Source organism: Peromyscus californicus, unplaced genomic scaffold (genome assembly GCF_007827085.1).
Source record: "Peromyscus californicus insignis strain IS unplaced genomic scaffold, ASM782708v3 Scaffold_5__1_contigs__length_169319896, whole genome shotgun sequence".
Taxonomy (NCBI): Eukaryota; Metazoa; Chordata; class Mammalia; order Rodentia; family Cricetidae; genus Peromyscus; species Peromyscus californicus.
In genome coordinates this window covers 27576803-27601826 of record NW_026294573.1, presented here as the reverse complement: position 1 = coordinate 27601826, position 25024 = coordinate 27576803, and the positions used below count along the sequence as shown (strand labels likewise).

Below are 25024 nucleotides of genomic sequence, written 5' to 3'. Positions count from 1 at the left end.
TCGAAAGCAGCAAGATAGAAGGCTGCTTTCATTTGATGTGCTAATAAAGAACCTTCTGACCTACACACGCACCTTGGCACATGGCATCCCCATACACACAAATGAATAAATCTAATTCATTTAGAGACAGGGTCTATGTAGTCCTGGCTATCTGGGAACTATGTAGATCATGGTGGCCTCAAACTCACAGAGATCCTCCTGCCTCTGCCTCCCAAGTGCTGAGAGTATGAGCCACTATGCCATGCTTGGACTATCTGTTTTATGTCCTCCTTTGATCTTTTTAAGGAGCAAATCTTTTTAGTGATTTATTTTTGTCTTATGTGCATTGGTGTTTTGCTGCATGTACATCTGTGTAAGGGTGTTGGATGCCCTGGAGCTGGAGTTAGAGAATTGTGAGCTGCCATGTGGGTCCTCTGGAAGAACAGCCAGTACTCTTAACTGCTGAGCCATCTCTTCAGCTCTCAATAACCTGTTTCTCAGGCAGTTGAGAGCATTGAATGTAAAGCAAATTGAGAAGAACTAAGTTACAAAATAGACACTTAACAAAGACGCTCGCCTCACTTTTGAGGTGTGAGGGGTATCCACCAAATATCTGGGAAAACAAAAACAAAATGCCTGCCTGCCCATTCCTCTTGCTGGTCTGTCTGAGATACTCACCTTTACTGCACAGCTAAGGATCTCTAGGATTTTCACCTTCCCTAAATCCATGAAGGTGAGTGAACCCAGGGTGTGTTACACCTTAGAGTGCAGACTGGGTGGTTAGCAACAGAGCAAGAAACCTCTGGCAGAGACCACAGGGGGTGAGTGAGTTTTGGCACAAACTGGGCTGTGGTGTAATAAAGAAGGCCCAGTCGATGAATAGGGGACTAACCGGACCATGACTGGGGAACCAGTAAACTGTCTACTTCACACCCACCCTCAGGACATGCAGGCCGGGGATGCACCTGCCAACACAGGAGCAGTTCAGTAGATGAGAGGCTAGGGAAACAGAGATCATGGAGCAATTGTAGGGGCTAGTAGCTCCCGTGGAATTGGTTCTAGTCTTGGAGACCCTGCTCTGTGTCCAGCCCAGAAGAAATGCCACCCTCACCAGATGCCTGCAACCCAGGGGCTCTCTTTCTAGCAAGTGCCTCAGAGGGTATGGGGGCCAGACTCCCTCTAGTCTGCCTGTGGCTTCTCTTGGGGACAGAATCAAGTCAGCAGGATTAACTAAGTGACTACTGGTGTCCCAGAGCTCAGGTGAAGTGCTGGACTGCCTAGATCTGAGCAGGTGTGTGTGTGTTTCTCTGAGAACCTGGACTGCGTTCCCTGCTCCTGAATGATGGTCGGTGCCACCTGCTTAAACTTGCCTTTTACTCTTTGAGGCAGGAAGGTGAGAGAATCAAAGCTGGACTCAACTTCGCTCAGATCCCCTACCTCCCTGCCCTCATTCCTCCTGAAATGAGCTGAAGCCGATGTCAAAGGGTGGTCACTGCCTGGTCCTTCACTCTGTATTTCAAACCTTAAGCTCACAGCCACTCCACGTCTCTACCAGTGCCAGGGGCTTGTTCTGGTTAGGCCTCTTAGCCTATACTTCTGTAGACTTCTTAGCTTCCTAGCCATTATTTTAGTCTAAAATGCACACAAAAAGCTGGGCAACAGTGCGCTTGCCTTTAAACCCAGCACTCAGAAGGCTGAGGCAGGTGGATCTGTGAGGCCAGCCTGGGCTACAGAGCTGGTTCTAGGACAGCCAGGGATACATGAAGAAACCCTGTTTCAAAAAACAAGCACACAAAAAAGGGCTGGAGAGATGGCTTGGTGGTTAAGAGCACTGGCTGCTCTTCCAGAGGACCCGGGTTCGATTCCCAGCACCCACATGGAGGCTCGCAACTGTCCGTAGCTTCAATTTCAGGGGATCTGACAGCTTCACAAACATGTAGGCAAAACACCAATGCGCATAGAATAAAAATAAGAAAAAAAAAAAGGAAGAAAGGGAAAAAAAAGGAAAGAAAGAAAACTAAGTTCCATTGGACTCCAGACTCCTAATTCTCTGCTATATCTCCAGTACTTATAATAGTATCTGTATGTAGTAGTTGCTCAGTTAAATGTGCCTAACACACAATCTGTCAAGCGGAATAATTTAAAAGGGAAAAGGTAGGTAAAAGTAGCTCACAAATTCAAGACTAGCCTAGGAACATAGTAAGACTCTATCTCAAAAGAACAAACAACAAACAAAACTTCTTTTAGTTAAGTATAAAGTTGTATTTTATTTTATATTTTTTTAGACAGGGTTTCTCCGTGTAGTTTTGGTGCCTGTCCTGGATCTTGCTCTGTAGACCAGGCTGGCCTCGAACTCACAGACATCCGCCTGGCTCTGCCTCCTGAGTGCTGGGATTAAAGGCGTGCGCCACCACCGCCCAGCTAAAGTTGTAAGTCTCATGTAGCTTTCATTTGACTAATAAACTTTTCCACAATCCCACTAAGTCTTTCAGGCTCCATCAATTTATTTACCAGTTCTTGCTCAACAGCCATCAGAGCCAGGCCTGTAAGTTTCTCTTGTCCCAGTGTGCGAAGTAAGTACGTTTTAAGATGAGGCAGTGTGGAAAAAGACTTTTCGTTGTTGGTTGAAGTAATTGGCCAAGATAAAGCAACATGCAACAATTTCGAGATACCTGGAATATTACTGTGGAGACCATGCTGACTAAATAAACAGCCAAGGTCAACGAAGTTTAAGGAACCATAATCTGTGAAGAAGTTGAGATTTGCATACTGCTGGTAAAATCTAAGTTCAGGGATAATGTCTGCATCGAGCTTATAGAATTCTTCAATCTGTTTCGCTGCTGCTTCATTTAATGGTTCATTCCATTTAAATAACAGCTCCGAAATTTGTTTCATTTTACAGTAGTCAAATTCTGAAAAACATAACTTTAAATTTTTTAATACAGTATCCAAACCTTGGTAATAAATCTTAACTTTATATTGTTCATTTGCTGAAGTAGGAAAAAACATGCACTCTGAGTTGCCAGGATCTACTGTTTTCTGAATTCTTCTTCTTTTTTGAAAAGAGGGTTTTTCAACTTTAAAACCCTTACGGGTTATTTCTTTACATATTTCATTTGCTCCATCCCAGATAGACTTGAAATACTTGTCATTCCTTTCAGAAGAGAAACATTTCAAAATTGCTTCTATTTTTGAAAACAAAGAAAAGATGTCTACAGTTTCACTTTGAAACTCTCTAGAAAGAATTCCTGTAATACTGAGTACTCGATAAAGAAATCTCAGACAAAATATAAATTCAAACTTGGTAACCACCGCCAGCAAATCACTGAGTTCGTCAGCCACGGCTGTGCCTGAGTAACGGCGAGTCATCGAGTGCAGCGTCTCCACGACCTCTGGGAGACACTCCATCACAGACAGTAACAAGTGCTCGTGGGCTGTCCAGCACGACTGTGACGTGTGTTTTTTACAAGTTTTATTCTGACTTAGCTTACATCTGGTTTGCAAAATTGCCAACATTTCTCCCGACGCACGAATAGTGTTGAGCAAAGAACTGAGAGTATTTAGTGTACTTCGGAGTTCTTTTACTTCTTTACAAAAACGAATGACCGCTAATTCAAAAAAATGTGCATGACAATGTACATACAAAGCTCTTGGCTCTTCCTTCTTGAATTCTGTTACAACTTCATTAAACTTGACCCTCAAATCCGTGGCACTATCATAGGCTTGACCACATAGCTTATTAAAATCAATTCCGAGCTGCTGCAAGTAAGCTCTGATGTGTCTGTGGACATGGGCTGCAGTCATCTCCTCAGCAGTAACAAACCCCAGGAACCTCTCTTTAACGAGGACTGCACTTGAGGATTTTTGTGGGTACCTCACACACACTGCAAGCTGTCCTTTAGTGGCACAATCAGTTGTCTCCTCACATATTATTGAAAAAGCTGAGGAGATATTGATCTCACTCACAATGTCTTCCAAAATTTCAGCCTTTATTACTTCAATAATCTCCTCCTGGACTTGTGTACTACAATAGAAGTCAACATGTGAACTCATAAGCTGAAACATTTCTCCTCCTTTATCTCTTGCTCTAATTTCTAGTAATTCCAAAAAATTGCCTTTATTAATGGATGAAATAGACTGGTCATTTCCTTTTAGGAGCAAACACTGTTTTCCAAGAAATAAGATGTTTTCAATGATGAGTTTTAGGTACTTCCTATTTCCCTCAACATGTTCTGAATAAACAGACGAAGCACCATGTGGAACTTCATCCAGAAACTGGTACTGTCTCCAGAACTGCAGAGACTTTAAATGTACTTCACTTTCTTCATGCTTCTTGAATTTTTCTAGCATTTTCTCCCAGTCAGCAGTTCCTTGGGCTGCAAATGATTCTCTCCAGCAGCTAAAATTTTTCTGGTAGAAAAAGTGGCAAGAATAGCAGAACGCAACGTCGTTCTTAGGACTGGTGTTCAAATGCGGAAAAGCTGAGCGCCAAGGTTTTCTACTGTTTTGTGGTTCTTTCTTGACTCTTTGCACTGTGGATGAAGATTTTGTATGACGTGGTCCATCATTTACTTTCACAGATTCCATGCTGTGGGGCTGGTGTGACACACTGCTGTTCTGTGCTTCCACACTGGGACCAGCTGTGTCCTCCAAGGGCACCAACGGCAACGGGAGAAGGCTTGGCTGTCCCACGTGGTCCCCAATACCACTACTGGGTTCGCTGGGTGAGTTCTTAAGATGATATGACAAAGTAACACTGGTTTAGTAGTTTTCAAATAATAAAAATACCGAACACATCAACTGTAGTAATACAGGAAAACGAATACGTTGTAGCATAAGCTTCTCTAAGGGAGACATTAACAACCATTAACTATTATTCACCATGTAGATTCAGCATTAAATGTTTAAAGGAGCTCTAGGTATATAACTACAGAATTTTTTTTTTTTTTTTTGGTTTTTCAAGACAGGGTTTCTCTGTGCAGCAGCCCTGGCTGTCCTGAAGCTCACACTGTAGGCCAGGCTGACCTCAAACTCACAGAGATCTGCCTGCCTCTGCCTCCCAAGTGCTGGGATTAAAGGTGTGTTCAAAATTATTTTTTATTTTTTATTTATTACTCAGATGATTAGAAGTATTTACTCAAAAGGAAGCTAGGCATGGTGGCACTAACCTTTAATGCCAGCACTCTACAGGCAGAGACATGCAGATCTCTGTGAGTTTAAGGCCAGCCAGAGTTACACAGTGAGATCTTGTCTTAAAATTAAAAAAAAAAAAAAAAGAAAGAAAGAAAAGAAAGCCAGGCAGTGGTGGCACACGCCTTTAATCCCAGCACTCGGTAGGCAGAGCCAGGCAGATTGTTGTGAGTTCAAGGCCAGCCTGGTCTACAGAGTGAGATCCAGGACAGGCACCAAAACTACACAGAGAAACCCTGTGTGGAAAAACAAACAAACAAACAAAAAAAAAAAGAAAGAAAGAAAAAGAAAAAAGAAAAACCCAGAGGAAAACGTAACAAAACTTTAAAATTAGTTTTTATTTTAGCCTGTTACTTGCAGAGGCAAAATGCTTCTTGGAGACCCTGGAACTGGAGTTACAGATGGTTATGGGCTGCCATATGGGTGGCTAGGAACTGAACCAGGTCTTCTAAAGGAAACAGGCAGTGCTCTTAACTGCTAAGCCAGCTACAATACTTTGTAGCATATGTATGTGTATAAAAACATATCAATAGCTGGTCACGGTGGCGCACGCCTTCAACCCCAGGATTTGGGAGGCAGAGCAGGTGGTTCTCTGTGAGTTTGGGGTGAGCCTAGTTTATAAAGTGAGTTTCAGGACAATTAGGGCTGTTACATAGAGAAACCCCGTCTCAAAACAAAACAAAACAAAACATATCACTAAGTAAATTTAAAAATAATCTTATAAAAGAGCTGGGTGGTGGTGGCATAGGCCTTTAATCCCAGCACTTGGGAGGCAGAGGAAGGTGGATCTCTGAGTTCAAGGCCGGCCAAAAACCCTGTCTCAATAAACAAACAACTATCTACGTATGAAAACACACACACACACACACACACACACACACACACACACACACACACACACACACCTTTTTAAAATTGAACAAAATCAGGATAATACTTACATCTACAATGACATCTGTAGGTACAGAAGAACGGGAACCTATTGAAATAAAGCATGTATTCAAGATTTGATACTTCAACAGGACCAAAAGCTCATGCAGCTTATTTCATATCAGGAAACAGACAGACAGATTCAACAATATGACAAAACATTGTTTATGTCTAATGTCTGTTTACCTTGTAAGAGATCAGTGTTCATGAGCAGGTCAACATGATCATTTACTAATGACATTATATTGCTTATAACTGGAATTGGATATTCCCTTGGAGAAAGATTCTCTTTTGAAGCACTGTGTAGTGTGGAAACATTTACTGACAAAAATAAACAAAAATCCTTGTTATAATCCAGGCAGAAACCAAAGCACTGTTTAATAGTGTTTTTGTGCTGAGGGTTATAAATCAGTGGGAGAATGCTTGCCCACCAGGCAGTTCCAGGGCACCATGATCCCTTATGCAGTAGCGGGCATGGAATACAGCAAGTACTCTGACAATTGAGCTCCATTACCAGGCTGTTTAGATCTTTTGTTTTGTTTGTTTTTGTTTTATGTTTTTTGGAGACAGGGTCTCTCTGTGTAGCCCTGGCTATCCTGGAACTTGTTCTGTATACCAGGCTGGCCTTGAACTCAGAAATCCTTTTGCCTCTGCCTCCTGAGCGCTGAGATTAATGGTGTGTGCCATCACTGCCCGACGTACTTTTTTTTCTTTTTTCAATAAATATTATTTTATTTGTTAGGTGAATGTTGCTACATGGGTGCTGGGATCTCAACTTGGGTCTTCGTGATTGAGCAGCAACCATTCCTAACTGCTAAGCCACCTCTCCAGCACTCATTTGGAATTTTAAGTCACTCTAATATGGAAATTAATCAGTTATAAATGAAAAGCAAAGCGTGTCTCTGTCTCCCAGTACTTAGTACAATTTTGGTGTTGCTGGGTATTACCTGTCGAAGATTCCATCACAGCACTGTTGTATGAAGAAAAACAAAGAGAGCAGAAAACCTCTATGTTCCCCAAGTCATTAGTAATCACAATCATCTCATCTGAGAGTTTCAGTGTTTGGCAGGGAAAAGATCTAAGCAGTCTGGGTGGTTTCTGTTTAGAGATTAAAAATAATATTCATATTTCTGGTATAACATATGCAATGCTAAAAACACTAAGCATACCTACTGTAACTGCTTTTAGCTGAAATAGTACAAACAATAATAATTTTTTTTATACATCCTTAGAAATGAGAAGAGAGTGGAGGCTGCAATAACAAAATGAAGCAATCTGATACAGTTTATCAGAAGACTATCCTATCATTTAACAGCAATAGTAACAGTAATAACGCATATGCAATGAAAAGGGCAGTCACAAAAGAGGTCTATTATCCCAGGCAGCTAAAGCCAACTGAATAAAAACACATGTTTAATTATAGTTTCTCTTCCTTAGTACATCATCCTTGAACATGCTCAGGAAAGCCTTCAACCAGGGTTAGGGTACTTAATATCTACTATGAGATACTGAGGCAGTAACTGTCTCCAGGCCAGTGGTTCCCAATCTTCCTAATGCTGAGACCCTTTAATATGGTTCCTCATGTTATGGAGACCCCCAACCATGAAATTATTTCGTTGTTACTTCGTAACTGTAATTTTGCTACTGTTTTGAATCATAATGTAAATTTCTGATATGTAGAGTATCTGATATGTGACCCTTAAAGGATCATGACCACAGGCTGAGAACCACTGTTCTAGGTCAACTCCATGGTAAAGAATCACAAACATATGCCAGCCTTAACTGTAGCACTCGGGAGGCAGAGGCAGGCAGATCTCTGAGTTCGAGGCCAGCTTGGTCTACAGAGCGAGTTCCAGGACAGTCAGGACTGTTACACAGAAAAACCTTGTTTTGAAAACACCAAAATAACAAACAAACAAATAAGTAAATAAGTAAAAGAAAAAAAAAAAAGAATCCTAAGCATAGCAAGGCATGAAGGCATACACTTTTTTTGTTTGTTTGTTTTTCAAGACAGGGTTTCTCTGTGTAACAGCCCTGGCTGTCCTGGATCTCGCTTTGTAGATCAGGCTGGCCTCAAACTCAGAGAGATCCGCCTGGCTCTGCCTCCCGAGTGCTGAGATTAAAGGCGTGCGCCACCATGCCGGGCTAAAAGCATACACTTTTAATCTTAGCATGGGAGGCAGAGGCAGTGGATCTCTGTGAGTTCGAGGCCAGCCTGGTCTACAGAGCTAGTCCAAGCTACAGAGAAACTCTGTCTCGAAAAACCAAAAAAAAAAAAAAAAAAAAAAAACCCCCCAAAACAAAACAAAACAAAAAAAACCACGTCAAATGCTTCTGAAAAGGACCCCTTCTGGGGGTTGAACACAGGGTCTTATTCATGCTAAGCAAAAACTCTACCACTGAGCTACACTTGCAGCTCTCAGAGACGCATTCATTCTTAAGGCAGCACTCAGCAGACCGAGAGACTGAGGGCACCAGCTTCACTGACAAAGCCATCCAGACAGGAAGAGATGGGCACACTTAACTGTGCTCTCCAAAGGAGACTTTGGAGAGCTCCATGTCTTGATAGTTTGATTTACTCAGTATGAGTTTTATTTATTTATTCATTTATTTTGAGACAGGGTTTCTCTGTGTAGTCCGACTGTTCTGGAACTCACTCTGTAGACCAGGCTGGCCTCAAACTCACACCTGCCTGCCTCCCATATGCCGCCACCACCTGGCGCGTTTTATGTTCTTGTTTTGTTTTGTTTTTCGAGACAGGGTTTCTCTGTGTAGCTTGGCGCCTTTCCTGGAACTCACTTCGTAGACCAGGCTGGCCTCGAACTCACAGAAATCCACCTGCCTCTGTCTCCCAAGTGCTGGGATTAAAGGCGTGCGCCACCACCGCCAGGTGCGTTTTATATTCTTAATTGTATTGGGAGTTAGGCTAAGCACTTGACTGAAATGTAACTTGAGTGTTTTTTTTTTTTTTTCTTAGCAGTCTTATTCCATATTGAAATAATTCCCTTCTAAAAATAACAGGGACCACACTTCCATGGGTCACTTAACCACCCATGAACTGTTTCCCTATTATGATTAGAATGAGACTGTCCCAGCCATTCCCCAGAAGGGGAAGTCCTTCTGCAGGTGAGGAATACACCTGTCATCGTTTTTCATCTGTACCGCCCACATGGGTTTAATTCCCTCTGCTTTTTCAAGACAGTATCTCTCTGTATATTCCTGGCTATCCTAGAACTCGCTCTGTAGTCCAGGCTGGCCTTGAACTCAGAGATCCACCTACCTCTCTGCCTTCCAAGTGCTGGTATTAAAGACATGCGCCACCACCACCTGCCTTTTTTTTTTTTTAAAGACAGGGTTTCACTATGTCTGACCTGGAACTTGATAAGCTTGAAAAGATCCACCTGCCTCTGTCCCTCAAATACTGGGATTATGTATTACTAGATCACAAAGCATCACATAACAATCAAGATACGTATTAGTCCCACTTCACAGACAGGAATCAGACTAGTAACTGTGTTCCTCTCGGCCCATCACACCATGGCTAGCCTCTCTGTTCTCAGAAGCACCCGAAGGTTCTCCTACAGGAACTGACAACCGTCTTTTTCATTTTCATCAACTACCAATCAACTATTTCCCCAATGATACCAAACACACAGACTAACTGAGAGAGGGACTAGCAGCTCTTCCTGCTCACTGCTTCTCTGCATTAGAATTCTTCGCACTATTCACGTATGGAGACAGATTAGAGATCATGTAACAGTACGCTCCACAGTTCTTACATCAATTCACAATGAAACTGGTAGCGCAATGAAAATCTGAAGAGCAGGCATTACTGCGAAGACTAAAACAACAGTAACAAATGACATTTAAGCAGAAACCCTAGAATTCTTCCAAACGTTAAGAGTAAGTAACTGAAACTTACGGTAGATGTCTTCTGACACACGCTGCACTTACTAAAAGTGCTGTCAGTACACATGGTAATAAATGACTTTCTTTTTTCTTCATATGATGAAAGGCAAGACTGGCTACAAAAGTCTTCGTTACAGTTACTGTCCTCCAACTGGACATTCTTCATATCCTTCAGATCTAAAATGTCTCTAAAAACAAACAACAAATGCCTGTTAATAGGATGATAAATGTATGAAGTAACTTATGAGTTTCTGTGTGTGCACATGAGGGGCCCAGAGCAGGATATTGGGTGTCTTCCCTCTTGCTCTCTAGATTGCCCTGACCCAGGCTCTCCCTGAACTGGGAGCTAGAGTCACTGTGTGGGCTACGCTGGTTGGGCAGTGAGCTCTTGGGATCCTTCCGTCATGCATGTACTGTAAAACAAAATAAGCCAATTTAGTTTCAGAAATTAAGGATGTTAATAAAACAACATTTTCAAGTTATTTTAATTGGAACCTTGTAATCCCCATCACTCATATGGCAGCTTACAACTGTCTGTAATTCCTGTTTCAGAAGATCCAGTGCCCTCTTCTGGATTCCAGGGGCAATGCGTACAATTGGTACACAGACAAAACATCCACACACACAAAAAATAAACTTGGAAAACACTGTGACTGTCCTAGTTTGCTTCTACGGCTGTGATAGAGACCACCACCAAAAGCAACTGGCAGAGGAAAGGATTTAACTCAGTTTACAACTCTCAGGTCATAACCCATCACTGAAGGAAGTCAGGGCCCACAGAGGGACGCAGCTTACTGCCTTGCTGTCCATAGTCTGCTCATTCGCCTTTCTTAGACAACACAGGACTACCTGCCCAAGGGTGCTGCCACCCACAGCAGGATGAGCCCTCCCACATCAATCACTGAGCAAGAAAATGCCCTTGTCTACAGGCCAATCTGATGGAGGCATTTTCTCAACTGAAGTTCCTTCTTCCCCGTGACCCTAGCTGTGTCAAGCTGACAGAAAACTAACCAGCGCAGTGACAAAATGGGACATAAAGTGCTGTCTATCAGTGGTCGATTACTGTCTCAAGACAAGGTCTATATAGGAAATCTGAGTTACAACCTTAGCCGTCTTTCTCATGAATCCCATTTTCGTTTGAATCAATGTTAAACTGTTGTCCAGAAGTGGACATCAGGCAGCTGTTTCCTTAAAAGTGAAGAAAGCCTGCCATTCCAAGGAAAATAACTCACAGTATTTACCATCAAGCTTTGAAGTAAAAATTAGAAATTTTAGAAAACCTGTACCTGCCACCTCGAGCTTGATCAATTCTTAATACTTGAAGGCTTTTCTGAAGAAATTAGTGGTGATTTTTAAAGCACTTTCTGGTTTTAATTCTGTCTGGATTTTCTATTTTTCGTAGTAGATAAGTGTATAAAAATATATCTGACAGTAAAACTATAAAACCCAGTGGGAAGTTCCACAGCTTCCATTTTTTCAACTGTTACTCTAACTGTATACAAGTTCACTGAGTTGTACAGTCTTTGGGTTTGGTTAATTTTGGTGTGTGAATTTTTTTAAATATAATAAAGTTTAAAATTCAAAAAGAAAAGAAAAAAGATAACTATGTTAGAAAGACCCTTATAATTAACTAAAAATAACTTGAGTACAGGTGTGAACTGGCTGGTATAAATAAATTAAACATTAGTGAATAAACCTATTTTGGATTAGATTGACTATGTTTAGAATTTCTTTTTGTTTCTAATACTGAAGTGCGGAAATTATTATTATTTTTTTTCTCCTGAGACAGTGTTCTCTGTGAAACAGTCCTGGCTGTCCTGGAACTCACTCTTAGACCAGGCTGGCCTCGAACTCAGAGATCTACCTGCCTCTGCCTCCTGAGTGCTGGAATTAAAGGTGTGTACCACCACCACCCAGCTGGAAATGATGGTTAAGACATATCTTAGTAGTTTTCAATAACAAGTCTCCTCTTTGTGATAGTATTTTAAATGTCATCTTCAAAGTTATCCTTCACTTTGCTTTATTAAGTAGAAAAATTAAGTATTACTTAAATGATTAATAAATCATTGCTAAAAAAAGAAGCTTTAAAAGTGACCTAAAGTTTTGGGACTACAGCTGGCAGGGGTGGTGCTCGCCCCTAATTCCAGCACTCAGGAGGCAGAGGCAGAGGCAGAGGCAGAGGCAGAGGCAGAGGATCTTTTTCTGTACCAGGACAGTCTGGTCTACAGAGTGACTTCCAGGACAGCCAGGAAACCCTGTCTCAAAGGAAGAAGAAAAAAAAAAAAAAAAAAAAAAAGTGAAATTTAAAAAATCTCAAGGGAGCTAGAGAGAAGGCTCAGTGAACACTGGTTGTTCTTCCAGAGTACCTGAGCTCATCCCAGCACTCACATGTTGGTTCACAACTATTCATAACTACAGCTCCAGGGAATCTAATGTCTTATTCTGATTTCCCCAGGCATCAGGCAGGCATGTGTTGCACATACATACATGCAGGCAGAACACTCAAACATACAAAATTAAATAAATCTAAAAAGTCTCAATAAAAACATAGGTTATTACTATAAATAATGATGGCCTCTTCCAGTCTAAGCATAATTATCATCTTTCAACCGATCTACAATTTGTAATAAATAACAACACACACACACACACACACACACACACACACACACACACACACACACACACTCACTCCAGGGGAAGCCAAAGTTGTCTCCTGTTTTTGCTCATAGCTTGTTGTTACACCTTAAAAGAACAACTTACAGCCGGGTGGTGGTACATGTGCCTTTAATCCCAGCACTGGGGAGGCAGAGCCAGGCGGATCTCTGTGAGTTCGAGGCCAGCCTGGTCCACAAAATTCCAGGATAGCCAGGGCTACCACAGAGAAACTCTGTCATAAAAAGCCAAAATAAGCCGGGCGGTGGTGGTACATGTGCCTTTAATCCCAGCACTGGGGAGGCAGAGCCAGGTGGATCTCTGTGAGTTCGAGGCCAGCCTGGGCTACCACGTGAGTTCCAGGAGAGGCGCAAAGCTACACAGAGAAACCCTGTCTCAAAAAACCAAAAAAAAAAAAAAAAAAGCCAAAATAAACAAACAAATAAATAAAATAAACAAGCCTTAAAAAAAAAAAAGAGGGAAAAGAAAAAGCAAGACAAAGTTAAGCAGAGTTGCAGGAGACAGGACCTGAACAAAAGAGAACACTGGAGCGATCCTATACAGAGGGTCTGTGTGTGCTGATGTCAGTGCAGGCAGCCCAGTGTGGCTGCAGCACATACCTGTAGTCCCAGCACTTGGAAAGCAGGGGCAGGAGAATCTTTGTGAGTTCAAGTCCAGTCTGCTCTACACAGTGAGCCCAGGCTAGCCAAAGGCTACCTAGTAAGACCCTGTCTTAAACAACAAAAACTCTAAGGGACTTGGCAGCAAACATGAGAAAATAATCTTGAGAGTGGAGTCTCTGACTCAAAAAAAAAAAAAAAAAAACCCGTAGATAACATAGTACATCCACATTCTGAGCACTGAAAACAATCACATGCTAACAAGGAAGTTCTCCATGCTTCTCCACCCTTCCATGTAATTTCTGTTAACTTCTCAACAACCACCCAAACTACTTCTGAGTGCTCTATTAAAGGAACTGGAAACAGGAGCAAACTCTTCTCACTAACTAAGGTGACACATCTTCAGAGAAGATGAAAATATATAAAATTATGACCAAGACTCTAAAAAGCCCCATGAAGCAAAATAAGAGACATAATTCAGAATTCATACCTTGAGCAGTTGAAGCACATCCTCTTGACAGGAGCTGGGGAGATGGCAGATGACGTGTATTTCCTGATGCACAGTGTGGAGCAGAAAAGCTCAGCAGAACCTTTCTTCTGATAAGCAGTCTGTCCCTCCTGAAGAACTCTTTTACAGCCATGACAGGAAAGCTGGACAGCTGTGGCTGGGACTGCAGGAAGCATTTTGTTCATGCCAGATGACATGAGTGAGAGCTGAGAGCCAGTAGTCACCTGTAGAGCTTTAGAAACAAGGTAGGAAGAAAATACTGTTTTCATTTACATCCGTATGCACCCGCTTACTTGAGAGGTTACTTCTGGACATGAAACCCAACCCACAATAGCATGACATTCAAATGCAATTTAGAAAGTAGACAGACTAGCTGGGGCAGTGGTGGTGCACACCGTTAATCCCAGCACTCAAGAGGTAGAGGCAGGAGGATCTCTGTGAACGAAAGGCCAGCCTGGTCTACAGAGCAAGTTCCAGGACAGCCAGGGCTATGAAGAGAAACAAAAAAACAAAATAAAAAAAAACCCCAAAAACAAAACAAAACAAACAAACAAACAAACAAACTCCAAAAAATAAGGTAGATAGACTAAATCAGCTATTTTATTGATCAAGAAAAGTTATTATTAATTCTACTACCACTGTCTGAAAATGTAGAGTTTCTTTTCTCCTAAATTTTGGGTTGTTGGGTTTGACAATACTCTGAGAATAGAGAATTGAAAATATGCATAGAATGTCTTCAAGGCAGCTGGCCAATTCAACAGAAAACGACAAATTGAGCCAAAGTCTGCTCAGAGATTTGTATAAGGGGACTGAACTCCAAGTTACTGTTGTTATGTGTTTGTTTTCTCTGTGTAACAGCCCTGGCTGTTCTGGAACTCACTCTGCAGACCAGGCTGGCCTCGATCCCATTGCCTCTGCTTCCCAGGTGCTGGGATTAAAGACTCGTGCCACCATAGCCTTAAATAACTATTTGTTTATTTTATTTTATGTACACTGGTGTTTTGCCTGCATGTATGTCTATGTGAAGGTGTCAGATTCCCTGCAACTGGAGTTACAGACAGCCATGTGGGCGCTGGGACTTGAACCCAGGTCCCCTGGAATGGCAGTCAGTGCTCTTAACCACTGAGCCATCGCCGTAGCCCCATGTTTGTTTGTTTTGAGACAGGGCCTCACTATGTACCAGGTTGTTCTGGAATTCAGAGATCTCTGAAAACTGGGACAAAAGGCATGCACTAGCATGTCTGGCTTTTTCTTTTTTGAGTGTTTTTTAAAAAGGCAATTTTGTGGAGCAACAAAGGTGTCTTTAGACAACTTGCCATTAAGGTTTTCTCACAGAACCAATGCTGGTTTCTTTCCTTCCACTCATTATTCCCCAATTAAAAAAAAATTATTTTAGGGGCTGGAGAGATGGCTCAGAGGTTAAGAGCACTGACTGCCCTTCCAGAGGTCCTGAGTTCAATTCCCAGCAACCACATGGTGGCTCGCAACCATCTGTAATGAGATCCGGTGCCCTCTTCTGGCCTGCAGGCAAACATGCTGTATACATAATAAATAAATAAATCTTTAAAAAAAAAAAAAATTATTTTAGCTAGACAGTGGTGGTAGAACACACCTTTATTACCAGCAATTGGGAGGCAGAGGCAGGTGGATCTCTGTGAGTCCTAGTCTACAAAGTGAGATCCTGTCTCAAAAAAGAATAAAAGAACAAAAGAAAGTAAGTTGGTATTTTAGAACTTCTTTCTAGGTTTGGTGGCTCACAGGTGTAATCTCAGTATGTGGGAGGCAGAGGTGAAGCATCACTGTGAATTCAAGGTCTATGTTGGCTGCGTTGAGTCCCAGGTTAGTCTGAGCTACTTAGGGAGACCTTTAAAACAAAACAAAACCCCCAAAACAACAAAAACCAACACAACCAAACAAAATTTCTCTTACCATTTCATTTTTTTTTCCCCCTCCTCTTTTTTGAGACAGGGTTTCTCTGTGTAGTCCTGGCTGTCCTGGAACTTACTCTGTAGCTCAGGCTAGCCTCAAACTCAGAGATCCGACTGCCTCGGCCTCCCAAGTGCTGGGACTAAGGGTGTGTGCCACCACTTTGAAGCTACCATTTCATTTTTGTACTACAGATTTTAGTCGATACATAAAACAAGAAAAAAGCCGGGCGGTGGTGGCGCACGCCTTTAATCCCAGCACTCAGGAGGCCAGCCTGGGCTACCAAGTGAATCCCAGGAAAGGCGCAAAGCTACACAGAGAAACCCTGTCTCGAAAAACCAAAAAAAAAAAAAAAACAAGAAAAAAAGACTAACGTAAATTTGTCACTATTCATAGATTTTGTGATTGTGTATACAGAAAGCTAAAAGCAATCTATAAATTTAACAAGGTCAATATTAAAATTTTTAGGGATTGGGGATAGAAGCCCTGGGTTTGATTGATCCTCAGCTCTGGAAAACAAAACAAAACAAAAAAACTAATTTTATTTCTTTGCACTAGGAATATAAAAGGCAAATATAACTATTTTCTATGACATTATATTCATCAAGTATAGGATGCTATAGGTATAGTTCAGTGGTAGAGCACTGTGTTTGATCCCACCATTGGGGGAGGTAGCAAACACCAAATATAGAAATAAATCTAATGAAAGATTGCCAAGTCTTCTGAACCAAAGTCAAAACACTGCTAAGGGAAATTAAGGAAGCTCTAAATCAATGGAAAGATGTAACAGGCTTACTGAAAGACTAACTCAACTTTCCCTAAGTGAAGCTGTGGACCAAAATTCTAGGAGAGATTTGTAAAGCTGCAAGGTAACTCTACAGTATAAAGAACCTAGAGCAGCTGGATATGACGGTACATACTAGCTGAGTGTGGACACAGGAAGAACACAAAGCTAAAGGCTACCTGGGCAGACATAAGTGAGCTGGAAGCCACTGTGAGGAGACTTTATCAAAATTAAAAGTTAAACAAGAACCTAGACATGTGTTGGGTATCAGTTTCCTCAAGACCGAAACATTTCCTCCAGCAGGGAAGCTCCCTAAACCAGAAGGTAAATAACTAAAAATAGCTTCAGGAAGTCCCCCAAACTGACTAGATACACTAGGCCCCTGCATCCCAGAGTAAACAATAAAGGGGACTGAGTGTCACTCTCTCAGACAAGCCACGCTGCAAATAAGACTGAGATCAGACCAGCGGCCCAAACATCTCGAACAAGTGAGTCATCTGGAAAGGCCGCCGCCGCCGCCGCCGCCGCCTCATCTGCTGAGCTGCCCGCAGCGCGCTACAGGCTCCACCCCGTGAGCTGTCACCCACCGTGGAATGAACTTTGGCTGTGCTGCTGCTGTCTTTTCTGCTCCTGTAAGTAACCCCTCACCCACATTCCTGCAAGTAACCCCAATGCAACCCACTGGCTCACCAAGCTGGACTTTGGCGGCAGCCATACTTTGGTCTGTTGTGGGATGCTTAGCTGGGGTGAGTATGTGTGCTGTGTCTTCCCCAGGAAAAACAGTCTTGTCACGTTGGTAAGAAAAAAAGGTAATAAAACTGTTGAGTGTAGTGGTTCATGCCTATCATTCCAGCACTCAAGAGGCTGAGACTGGAGGATTTCCTAGTTGGAGACTAGACTGAGCTATATGGCAAGATTCCGCTTGAAAACAAAAATAATAAAATTATGAGATATACTTAACTGTATTATACATTAAGTATTAAATAATTAGGTACCTCCAAAGCATTAACTTGTGTAATAGTAACACAAAAACAGCTATTCCTGATACCTGGGTTAATATAGTTAAAACTCCTTGTATTGACTGGAGTGATTGTAAGTTTGTACCAATCTTTTTTGAATTTTGGATTGCAAATTTCTTTTTTTGACACAGGGTTTCTCTGTGTAGCCCTGGGTGTCCTAGAACTAGCTCTGTAGACAAGGCTGGGCCTCAAAAACTCAAGAGATCCAACTGCCTCTGCCTCCCTGCTAGGATTAAAAGTATGCACAACCACAACTAGCACTGATTTGCCAATTTCATTCACATAACCCTACAGATAAAACTACTGTAGCAAGGGGAACAAGTCTAAGGATTACAAGGGCAAAGTGTAAAACAGTTCTTGTTACCAGGGCTGGGGAATGTAGCTCACTTGGCAGAATGCTTGCCTAGCATGTACAAAAGCCCTGGGTTCCATTCCAAACCCTCATAAACCAAGCACAAGGGAGACATGCCTAGACCTGTGTGCTGCCTGAGGCTCCAGTTATAAACTTGCTCCACCAGCAAACAGGAAAGCAGGTTCTAGAGCAGCAGAGTTGCGCAATGAGTCTCTGTCTCAAAAAAAAAAAAAAAAAAAAAAGGATTAAACAAGCAAACAAAGCAACTAAAACAGAAAAAGAGAAAAGAATGCTGACACTGTACTCCAAGAAAGCTAATAAAATTCTCATTTGGAAACACTACTCCAAGCTACCCTCAAACCTCTACATTAAAAACACTGCACCTTCACCACCGGCATTCAATCCGAACCTTGTTCTCGTTTTTTTCGTTGTTTGGGGCTACATAATCCAACCTGGCCTCGAACTCTCGATCCTCTGCCTCAGCCTCAGGAGCGAGGGCAAATTCGTGTTGTTTTTGAATATGTAATTTATTTTTATTTTATGTTCATTGGTGTTTTAACCTGCCTGCATGTATGTCTGAGAGTGTCAGATGTCCTGGAACTGGAGTTACAGATAACTGGGAGTGTCCATGTGGGTGCTAGGAATTGAACCCCGGTCTTCCGAAAGAGCAGCCAGTGCTTTTTTTTTTTTTAATCCTGGAACTCGCTTTGAAGATGAGGCTGGCCTCGAACTCACGAGATCCGCCTAACCCTGCCTGCCTCCTGAGTACTGGGATTAAAGACGCGCGACACCCACGCGGGGCACAGCCAGGGCTCTTAGCCGCTGAGCCATCTCTCCAGCTCAATGCTTTTTTTTTTTTTTTGAAACTAGATTTCATTATGTGGCACTGGCTGGCCTCGAACTCACAGAGATCCCTCTGCCTCTATAGAGTGCTAGGATTAAAAGCAAGCGCCACCACGCCCAGTTTTTTGTTTTAAATTGGTAAAAAAAAAACCACTGCTTAATGGAAAGAGCCACAGGTGTAACCGGAAGACAGTTATCGAAAGAAGCAGAAAAGAGACCAAAGGCACCGAACTCAGTCACCGCCCAGGGACCAGAGTATCAGGACCCTGGAAGCCGGGGTCACAACTTCCCCCAACACTGTGGGCGTCCTACCTGTCGCATCCCCCTCCTCGGGACCGGAGAAATGCCGCCTTTCTCTGGAAAAGCCGGCCTGAGGCGCTCCACGAAGCTGGACAACTCCTCTCCAGCCCAGCGGCGGGAAGCTCCGCACTAGTTTGCAGGGTAAATAGCCCCGCCGGCCCCGCCCCTCTCCCGGAGGCCTTTGCGGCTGAGCATGCGCAGCGCAGCCCTTCTGATGGGGGGGAGGCCTGTCCGAAGCAGGGGAGGTGGACAGGGCGGGGCAAGAGGTTTCATTCCTAGGCTGTCTTTGAACTAACTTCTAGCTGCCTACAATTTTTATTTATTTATTTATTTTGAGACAGGGTCTTCACTATGTTGCCATGGCTGTCCGGGAACTCACTATGCCGGCAGACCAGGCTGACCTCACACTCACAGAGATCCTCCTGCCTCTGCCGCGGGAGTGCTGGGATTAAAGGCGTATGTGTCACCACACCGGGCATATTTGGGTCCTTGAGTGAGCAAATCAGGAGTTGAGGGCACAGGCCTGTAATTTCAACAGTTGGGGATGGGAGCATGAGGTTCAAAAGTTCAAAGCCAGCCTTGTTTACAAACCCTACCGAACCAATAAAATAATAATAAATAAATAAAATAAAAGCAGGGGATGGGAGCGGGGCAAGGAGATGACAGTCTATTAAGGCGCTCACTACCAAGTCTGACTAGCCAAGTTCACGTCACTGTCACCAGAAACCACTGAATGGAAGAAGAGAACCGACTCCCGCAAATTGTCTTCTGATCTCCACAATAAGCACACAAACACAATAAATAAACAAATACATACATACATGCATGCATAAATAAAAATGTTTTAAATGTAAAGGCTAATGACATTAGTGACTCAGCTTTTGAGTTACAACTTAAAAAACATGGTTGTAAATACAGGTTCAGGAAAAGAGAAACGAGAAAGTAGGGACAGAGGCTATAGCTAAAGAAATAAGGGGCCGGGCGGTGGTGGCGCACGCCTTTAATCCCAGCACTCGGGAGGCAGAGGCAGGTGGATCTCTGTGAGTTCGAGGCCAGCCTGGACTACCAAGTGAGTTCCAGGAAAGGCGCAAAGCTACACAGAGAAACCCTGTCTTGAAAAAACCAAAAAAAAAAAAAAAAAAAAAAAAAAAAGAAATAAGGGGCCGGATGGTGGTGGCACACGCCTTTAATTCCCAGCATTTAGGAGGCAGAGGCAGGCAGATCTCTGGGAGTTCGAGGCCAGCCTGGACTACAGAGTGAGTTCCAGGTCACCCAGGACTGTTATATAGAGAAACCTTTTGTGTGGGGTGGGGAGTGGGGGATGTCTAGTGAGATGGCTTAGCAGAAAGAGGATGATGAAAAGGAAGGAAGTATAATGACCCTGTCTCAAAAAAGTATAGGGGTAGATAATTTTGATTATTCCTAGTCATAATAGTAAAAGAAAAATAAAAAGTTTAATAATTTATTCAATCTTATCTTTGACCATAATTTCTTTCTTTCTATCTTTTGTCTTTTTTCTTTTGGTACAGAGTCTCACTGTGTAGACTAGAACTCACAGAAATCTGCCTGTTCCTGCCTCCTGAGTGCCTGAGACTAAAGTCAAGGGCCACCACAGCCCATCCTTGCTCTACTTTTCCTCCCTTCCTCCCCACCTCTCTCTCTCTCTCTCTCCCTCTCCCTCTTTCTTTCTTTCTTTCTTCCTTTCTTTCTTTCTCTCTTTCTTCTTTTCTCTTCTTTTTTTCCCCCTCCAGACAGGGTTTCCCTGTGTAACCCTGGTGTCCTGGATCTCACTCTGTAGACCAGGCTGGCCTTGAACTCAGAGATCTGTCATCCTCTACCTCCCAAGTGCTGGGATTAGAGTTGGGCCCCACCATGCCCCCCCCCCCCTCTTAAAGGTGGAGATTTCTGTAAATAATCCCAATCAAACTCATTGGTTCAACAAGTTAAACTTTGGTGGTATCTGTACTTTGTAGTAGAATATTTTAAGGTGTGTTACTTTTGTTTATGTTGCATTTGTTTAACTCTGTGAAGCTGTGTTACTGTGCCTGTGTAAAACACCTGATTGTTTAATAAAGAACTGGCCAATAGCAAGGCAGGAGAAAGGATAGGTGGGGCTGGCAAGCAGAGAGAATATATAGGAGAAAACTGGGGGATCTGATTTAAGAATTAGAAGCTAGAGAAGGAGGCTCCAGGGGCCAGCCACCCAGCTACACAGCAAGCCATGGAGTAAGAGTAAGATATCAGAAGTTATGAGAATAGGAAAAGCCTAGAGGCAAAAGGTAGATGGGATAATTTAAGATACTGAAAGCTGCTATAAACTAAGCCAAACTAAGGCATTCATAAGTAATAATAAGTCTCCATGTGTGATTTATTTGGGAGCTGGATGGTGGGCCTCTCAAAAAGAGCAAAACCCCCCAACAACAGTACTTTGGTCTGTGTGGGCTCCCGACGGGTGAGTAGATGTGTGTGCTATGCCTCCCCAGGAAAAGTTTTGTCGCACAACAGCATCATCTCCATGTTCTGTTCTTTTTTTTAGACAGGGTTTATTTCTTACAGTCAAGGTAGCCTCTTAAGAAACAGGGTCTTACTATTGTCCTGTTCTGGTGGGCAACCAATAACAGTGGCAACAACTAGTAGGGAGGTGGCTCACTCCTGGCAAGGCAGTGACCTAGGGCTTCTGGAATTTGCTTTATCCACTTACATAAGCTCCCTCTGTTGGGAGCACAAAGGGTCCTCATGCTCCAGGAATGTTAAAATTGCAGGGTTGTCTTTTCAGGGGAAAAGATACAGAACCTGTTTTTCCACCCAGAAGGCTGGAAATGGGAATAGAGGTGATTAATATCCTGTTTATCTGGTTATTTGAAGGGCCAGGCCATCCCAAGCTCCCACAAGCAGGACCTTTGCATTATCTGTATGGCCAGGTGATCCCCCCCAGGCTCCCTCAACCAGGACCAGAGGTGGCTAATAGCCCAAATGACCTCTGTGCTACCTGTATGACTGAACTGAAACCACACAGATCCATTCCTAGGCCCTTAAGATAATACAAGTAGCCTATCACTAGAATTCATCTTCTTGGAAGAAGTGACATGTACTTTTTGGTTTTGTTTGTTTGTTTGTTTTTGAGGCAAGGTTTCTCTGTGTAGCCCTGGCTGTCCTGGAACTCGCTCTGTAGACCAGGCTGGCCTGAACTTGCAGAGATCCACATGCCTCTGCCTTCCGAGTGCTGAGATTAAAGGCGTGCGCCACCACCGCCCCTCCCATGACAAGTAGTTTGAGTTGAGTTTCTATAGATAAGCCTCCTTGTGCCTAGAAGCCCTGTAAGACCACTGCTTACTGACTTGCTCCCTATGGTGTGTTCAGTCTGCTTTCTGATACAACTCAGGACCATGCAGGTGTGGGGGGTGTTGGCACCAACCCCCTCTGGATTGGGTCCTCCCACATCCATCATATCATCAATCAAGAAAATGTCCTATAGACTTACCTCCAGGCCATCTTGTTGCAGGGATTTTCTCAACTGAGTTTCCATTTTCCAGATAATCCTAGCTTGTGTCAAATTGATTAAAAAAAAGAAAAGAATTAACCAGAACACTTTCTCCCTCCCTCTCTGAAGTGCCACCAAGAGGGACACTGGTCAGCTGACTGCCCCTGTGCACCTTGTGGCATGGGGACATAAAACAAAGATCACCCTCCAGCCGATCTCCTAGGCTTGACCATGGGCAAGGATTGAAGGTACTATCTTTCACAGGGAACTCACTTTGTAGACAATGCTGGCCTTGAACTTGGAGATCTGCCTGCCTCTTCCTCCTCCTCCTGAGTGCTAGGACTAAAGGTGTGCACCACCACCACCCAGCAGCATCATCTTAATTTAGCAATACAAAAGCAGTGGTTTTCTCTCCAGGGTTTATGATCTCCCCAGTCACAGGCTTTTGAGGGGGTTTTCAGGACTAGACAGAAGTTCTTTTTTGTGGAGTAGAAATCAAATCCAATCAGAAAGCACTTGGCTACCCTCATAACAGACTTGCTATCATGGAGGGTTCATCTTCCCTGGCTGGTTGGTTTTGTTTTACATAGGAATTATGTCTTGTAACAGTATTGATGACAATTCCTCCTCTGAAGTCTGCACAGTACTTTCCAGTACCATGAGGCCTAGCCTCATGGGTACCTTCCTCCAGAGAGGAAGCTCCCAGCCCAGCTCCAACTTAATTTCTATTTTTTTTTTTTTTTTTGAGACAGGGTTTCTCTGTGTAGCCCTGGCTGTCCTGGTCTTGAACTCAGAAATCCACCTGCCTCTGCTTCCCAAGTGCTGGGACTAAAATTGTGTGCTATCATGCCCAGCTTCTTTATTTCTTACAGTCTGGACTCTGCAAAAAAATAGACTTTAATATAACAATCTATTACTGTTAAATACCCTTAGCAATTGATCACTTGTGTTTCCTGGATGCTAAACTAATAAAGAAAACAAGTGTCTTGAGGTTTGTCTTAGAGAAGGCTTATCTCAAGTGAAAATTAAAAGCATGTTCCAGGTCTCTCTCTCTCTCTCTCTCTCTCTCTCTCTCTCTCTCTCTCTCTCTCTCTCTCTCTCTCTCTCTCTTCAACACTAACCAATAAAATGCTGATAGCAGAGTACTAAACATTATAATATCATGGCTACCAGCTCAAGATTTTAAGTTCCCTGTGGCTGCTTCTTAATATGTTTAAAAATTCTCCCAAGCTCCAGAGCCAGCTTGAATCCACCTGAACAGCACCTTGTCAGACCCAGTCACAGAGCCCAAAGTGGTGGAAGATTGGAAGATGATGGACGATTCCCAAAGCAGCGGAGGACAATCCACTACTTCAGGATATCTGGTTTCCTCAAAAGCCCCCTTCCCTATCCCCAAGAGTTAACCAGTGCCTACCAAGTAAGCTGGTAGCGATTTTGGGAGACACAGTGCCCCCATTCCTGTTCACCTGACATTTTTTATAAAAACAGAGACTGGAATGTTAGAATTCCTAGCCATTCTCCCATGACTGAGCATGAGTTGGCAAGGATGCTTAGTCATCCCAGGGCCTTACACCCTACATAATCTGCGCACTGCCTGATCATGTAATTTACACGCAGCTTGATCAGATAATCTATGTGCATGTGTGGCATAGCCCATATGTGCATGTGTGGGGAGGGGGGAATCTATAAAAGTGGGTTCCACTTACCCTCCCCTCTCTTCCTGCATGATCTTTTCATAGGCCTAAGCACCCCCTTCTATTTCCTCCCCTTAATAAACTCGTACAGTGGGCTTTGTTGTACCTTGTGGCTTTTCTCGCATGGTAAATGGTGCCACTTAAATAACAGATGGGTCTCAGGTTGTTCAGATATTCACCAGTCTGACCAGTGTTGTGGGAATTCATTCCATTCAACCAATGACCTTTGGGCTATCTGGCCTAAGAGGCATGGCCCTTTCTGGGTATGTGACCAGTTAAAACTGAGGAGGGGACACATTCACTCTCTCTTGGGTAGTGAGGACTGGGTCAGGTGGTGTAGAACAGCTTGCAGTTGGTTCCCATCACCCTTGTGCAGAACAGAGGACAACAGATGGATAAGAGGCGGTGTTTATTCCATTCTGTATTTGTTAGTGTATTACCCCCGTTTTATATCTTAATAAATTCCTAAGATCCTTTAAGAGACTCTTGTGGGTTCGAGTAACAGACCACAAATGAGTTTTTAACAAAGAAGAAGTTTTATTCAGATACTGGTGCCAGGATTCCACCTGAGATTCAGGTTCTCAAGGTGTAGTCCTGAGTCACATTAGTCATTAGTCAGGGGTTTATAAATTCAAAAACCAGGTTACATTCTGGGTTTGTGTTAGCACATATCCTGTCTACATGTAAGCAGGGGCTTAAGCTACAGCAGAGGTCTTGCAGATGCCTTGGCTATCTTAAGCAAGCAAGCAAGCAAGCAAGCAAGCAAGCAAGCAAGCTGTTTACAGAAGCAGAACCAGCAGTTAGCGTTATGACAGTTACCTTGCATGAACAGCA

The 25024-nt window shown here is 43.0% G+C and overlaps 1 protein-coding gene and 1 long non-coding RNA gene across 4 annotated transcripts; one reads left to right on the top strand and one right to left on the bottom strand.

Moving 5' to 3' along the window:
* Positions 1–2258: 2258 nt before the first annotated feature.
* On the bottom strand, positions 2259–19302 carry Zmym1 (zinc finger MYM-type containing 1). Of its 3 annotated transcripts, XM_052717711.1 has the most exons (7): positions 19028–19302; positions 13774–14023; positions 10022–10196; positions 7047–7197; positions 6286–6420; positions 6111–6148; positions 2259–4710 (listed from the first exon to the last, which is right to left on the bottom strand). In XM_052717711.1, the coding sequence occupies exons 2-7, from the start codon at positions 13986–13988 to the stop codon at positions 2416–2418; spliced, it is 3009 nt and encodes a 1002-aa protein (XP_052573671.1). In that variant the 5' UTR covers positions 13989–14023; positions 19028–19302; the 3' UTR covers positions 2259–2415. The 3 variants fall into 3 exon arrangements, with proteins under 3 accessions (XP_052573671.1, XP_052573669.1, XP_052573670.1); XM_052717709.1 differs by lacking the exon at positions 19028–19302 and having other exon boundaries at positions 13774–16036; XM_052717710.1 differs by lacking the exons at positions 6286–6420; positions 19028–19302 and having other exon boundaries at positions 13774–16036.
* LOC128097307 (uncharacterized) lies at positions 18104–23601 on the top strand. Its single transcript, XR_008213836.1, has 2 exons — positions 18104–19156; positions 20545–23601. It is a non-coding gene; the product is annotated as an uncharacterized LOC128097307 (long non-coding RNA).
* The last annotated feature ends 1423 nt before the right edge of the window (positions 23602–25024 follow it).

Bases quoted from the DNA above. Each gene is read 5' to 3' on its own strand.
- Zmym1 (XM_052717709.1), bottom strand. From the start codon at position 14,060: ATGAAAACAGTATTTTCTTCCTACCTTGTTTCTAAAGCTCTACAGGTG. The intron at 7,198-10,021 runs GTAAGTTTCAGT...ATCTCTAAACAG, and splicing joins TGTGTCAGAAGACATCTACC to AAACCACCCAGACTGCTTAG. The intron at 6,421-7,046 runs GTAATACCCAGC...TATTTTTGTCAG, and splicing joins TGTGATGGAATCTTCGACAG to TAAATGTTTCCACACTACAC.